The sequence below is a fragment of the Eurypyga helias genome, unplaced genomic scaffold (genome assembly GCF_000690775.1).
Source record: "Eurypyga helias isolate BGI_N326 unplaced genomic scaffold, ASM69077v1 scaffold13832, whole genome shotgun sequence".
In the NCBI taxonomy this organism is placed as follows: Eukaryota; Metazoa; Chordata; class Aves; order Eurypygiformes; family Eurypygidae; genus Eurypyga; species Eurypyga helias.
In genome coordinates, this window is record NW_010235366.1 from 7,925 (window position 1) to 12,538 (window position 4,614).

Sequence of the window (4,614 nt, forward strand, 5' to 3'; positions counted from 1 at the left end):
TGCACCAACAGCAACACACCCATACGAACCTCCAAGAGTCACGTGTGTTGAGGATTAGAAAAAATGGCGACAAGCAAGGCACTTGCTCCACATATGAGCAGCAACTCAGATTCTGCAACATGAGAACAGCAGCTCAGCTGTACCAGAATTAGACACAGGATCCTCACAAGCTTTTCTGAAGCAGCCATACAGGGACACAAGACTAGGCCAGCAGAAGGTGCAGCGGCAGGCCTTTGAACACTAGCAGCCGTGACTTAAGACTCCCCAGGTATTTCCAAAAGGCTTTTTCCAAAAGACTGTCTGACAGGTGTACGTACACTTCTCCCTCCAAACACGCAGGGAGAGGGGAAAAAGGAAAAAGAAATTCAGGAGGCTACTTTTCTTTGTAGTTCTTTGATTAAAAGGAAATATTAAAAACATTTAATTTTACCTCTCACATTTTACATGGTAACTTTTTTCTGCCCTTTTCATACTCCTGTCAATTTGGAGTTTCAGATCAAAAAAATTCTATCCAAACTGCAGAGCTTTAGGCAACCGAATCCAGGCAGAAAAACTGAGTGTATGTCTTTGCTGGTTCCTACAGCTTCCAGTGTTTTATAATTAGAAGCGTCTCAAACAATGGGACTCAACAGTTACAGCAAGTAATTCTGCTGCTGTTTCTCTTCCTTTACATCTAATGTAGAGATAATTATCTCTTTTCCAATTCTCAAAGGTTTTTAAGTTATTTAATTTGCTCTGTAAAACACTGGAATTGCTTTTGAAGATGAGGCGTTAAGTGTAATCCACAGCCATTTCTCTTTGTTCGCTTTCTGAAAGTGTTTCTCACAGCCCTTTGTCTTCCTTGACAGCGCCTGACAGTTTTATAGGTGAGGATGGCAAAGGGAAAGTTGTGTCAAATACTACAGTGCACTGGTAGCTGGCTGTGGCAATGCTTTTTGACAGTTAGTAAGGTTAGACACAACAAAATTCCTAATGTTTTTATACTGCAGGCATTTAAGCATCCTCCTGGAGCCAAAATTCATGCAGTTTGCCACTCTTTGGAGATGACAGCCTTGTAATTAATGGTAATTTTATTTTAAACCTATAATCTTGATATTTCAATCACCAAAAACTGAAGCATGAAGTGTCTCTAGGAGACATTCTGGTACACAGCACATGAAGAATTTGTTATACAATTTCCACTATTAATTCTGAATTCTGCATATTTATTTCCATATTCACTTCAGTTTAAAGAAAATCAAACCTCTAAAAAGAATTTAAAAAATCTTTATAAACACTGCAGTTACTACACACATTTCAACTTTTTCCCTAGATATCAGGAATCTCTCATAATTATTCCTTACTAATTGGCTTATACAATTTTTAAACTCTTGGAATCTGATTGAAGTAATGGCTGCCGATAGGAACGACTGTTAAGTCAATATTTTGGTGGAAGCAAGATCTAAAACATCTCACAAAAAGCCTTCTGTTTCAGTGAAGGTATTCAGAGAAAAGAAGCCACTTGCAAATTATGTGGACACGTTCCATCCTTCCTGAATGATTTCTAAAAGCACTTTGAAGACTTGAAACGTCCCTGATCTATGAGGATATTTTCTTTCATTTAAGATGTGACACCACTCACTTAAGCTTTGCTTTTCTTTGTCTTCTCCCCAAGTTCCTCCAATCACAAAATAATCCCTCTGGATAACCTCTTGTTTGCACTTCTACAATTAACTTCAAATTAATTATTTATTAACTTCTCAAGTGGGTAGAGGAGGGGAACAGGTGGAAACACTGAACATCAACTATGAAGTCCCTGTTGACTGCCTCAAGTTTTCTTTGCCACATATCCTGTAATCATAAAAAAAAAAAAGACACATGCATGACCCTCTATTCCTAATACCACATAAATGGTATGTATGCTCACTTCCTTTCAAAACACTGGCCAGCGACACTGCTAATTAAAAACTAAGTATCACACCATGGTGACACTGAAATAAAAAGCACCCTGGTATGAGAGACACAAAGCTCTAGTCCTGGGCAATCTTCAGTTTGTGAACTTTTCCTTCTGAATTCTTTAATTTTCCTCGAGCTCACCAAATACAGGCATATCTGTCCCCCCACCCCCTTAGGCTAGTAATTGTATCTGTTCGATATTTATATTCTGGGTTAAATACTTAATAAACAAGGAGTGGGATTCATTTCAAATTAAGACAAATAGGTACATCTGTCCACAAGTGTAGCAGATGTCCTCGCTCTCATTTTGCTAAAGGCAACTCTGGAGCTCATCCCAAAATAGGGACCTAGTACCTGGTCAGCATTCTTTAGCCTCCATGGATTATATGGATACAAACTTTGTTGACTATAATGGCAGGGTAGTTACATACATGCGGACACTAAATTGGTAAGACTCAGTCTCAAACAATTCCACCATCATGCCTGTTCCAAGTTACAATAAAAGACAGAATGAAACCCAAAAATCCTAAAACAGACAATGGAATTCATTACTTATGGGAAGTAGTGTGAAGACAGACTAGAGATATTTCAGTTGAATGAGGAAACTAACATGATGATGCATGCAACAGTGCAAGATGACAACCACAGGCAACATGTGGCTCAGTCTGCTGTCTGTGCTGGGGACATGTCATTTTTCATAACTCAGTGGCCAATTTATTTTTAAGAACACAAATTTGCAAGTGTCTAGAGAGTGACAGAGATCATCTGAAGCAAACCAACCTATTAATCTAGGTGCACAAGAAACAATGAAGAAATTGTACAGTCATTACCTTGTGAATATCTACACTGTATCTTCATATAGCAAGAGCAACAATGTGTTCTTCTCTCATAAATTTCAATATAGTTGTTTTAATCTGCCTCTTTAACAGTTTTTAGAAGTCCTATACTCAGGAATAGACTAGAACTTGCATGCATGAGCAAAAATCTTTTCAAATGCTTTAGTGCATTTATTGTCCATATCACATATAAGAACGATTACAACAAACTCTGAAAAATACTATTCAAAATATAAGACAAACTAATATTTTTTAAAAGTGCATAAAACCAGGAGAATTTAAACTTACCCTATTGATGCTGCTGTTTCTTAAAATAATCTGAATTAGGTTTTTCTTAAATTCTTCCAGCTTCTTGAAACACTTCTTCAAAACATGATTAGATAATTTAGTATCAGTCATTAGCCTGCTCAAAACACAAACTGCTTCAGTAAGAAAATTTGAAACTGGAAATTTAGGACTGTTATAAAAAACAGTCAGTCCATCAAGCAACCGAGACACTGAATTGCATAGGGTGAAAGAATCATTCTCAAGCTCCGTGAAGTCTGCTTGAAGAATTCCTCCTTCTGACAGTTTTCTTATTTCAAGCAGATGTTGCAAAAACTGCACTGGAGCACTCAGAGATGCCTCCTTGCTAATACAGCGAAGATTCAAAGGGAGAACTCTTTCCAACCAAAGTTTAGAAGGGTCAACATTATGCTCAGATTGGTAAAAGTCTGTAGCTATGCCTAAAGAATCGAATGCATAGTCATTAGACACATCACATCCAGAGTCTTCTAGCTGGCTTGAGTAACTCACAGGGTTTACACATTCCTGATTCAGAAGAGTTTCAGTAGAGGCATCTGGTTTTCCTGAAACACAAATGTGAAAGTTACATTTGTGTAATTCTTAAAATGGATGCTTATAAAAAGTGTCTTATTTCACTTCTTTTGCTTACACACAAAAAAAAAATCACATAATACATATGTGTGCTTGCTCCCCCAGAACTTCCTGTGACAAGAATTTAGGTGTGGAAGAAGGTAACATTTTTAAGTTGAAGTCAAAACTTCCAGAGGGTAGGGTCTATTTGTGAACAAGATGTTTTATGCTCATAGTGGTATGAGCAGCAATTTTTACACCATTGTAGAATTTCTTTCACTCTATTTCACACATTAGATATATTTAAGCCAGTGCCTCTGGGCATAAACTCAGTACTAGGTGACATCAGACTCCCTCTGTGCTGCATGCTACCTATGCCAAAAGATAAGAGTCAAAACAAGCAAGAGACATTACAGCAGTGAAGTGGAAGACCAACACGTGTAAACATCTGAGTGACATGAGGCAAGGCCAGACCCTCATCTGACCAACTCCTGGTCCCAGCCACAAGCTGCTTCTCCTCCCACTCCTAAAAACATGCATAGAGTGTTCATATCTTCCACAAAGAACCAAACAATACCATACTCCTCTGTGTTTGTATTCTTAAGCAAATAAAGATTTTTATAGATGGTTTTGTCTGACAGGAAATAAACATTCTATTTCATTACAAGTTAAAAAAAAGGGCATTTTTATCACAGAAAACATCACTAGGCATCAATCTACAGTATTCTGTACACTAACAAAATACTACTCAAAAATGTTTATATAGATTTCACTATATATACAATTTCAAAATGAATTCTGATAATTACTTCAGTCTATGAAAACACCCCAGATCATCTAATTAGGATACTACTACTACTGAGATCAAAACTAGAAACATGGTTTATTTATTTATTGTTGAGTTTCATGCCTTCAGCATTCAGACACACTCAAAACTGAACAGGATTGGTACCAACTGACTCACAATGAAAGGGCTAACTGTAGGGAA

The 4,614-nt window shown here is 37.2% G+C and overlaps 1 protein-coding gene across 1 annotated transcript; it reads right to left on the minus strand.

The window, feature by feature from the left end:
- Nucleotides 1-3,059: 3,059 nt before the first annotated feature.
- MEI4 (meiosis-specific 4 homolog (S. cerevisiae)) lies at nucleotides 3,060-3,655 on the minus strand (the record flags this gene model as incomplete). The annotated part of the gene is made up of 1 exon (XM_010146721.1): nucleotides 3,060-3,655. A coding segment is annotated over one exon (596 nt), but the record flags the coding sequence as incomplete, so codon positions are not given.
- Between the last annotated feature and the right edge of the window lie 959 nt (nucleotides 3,656-4,614).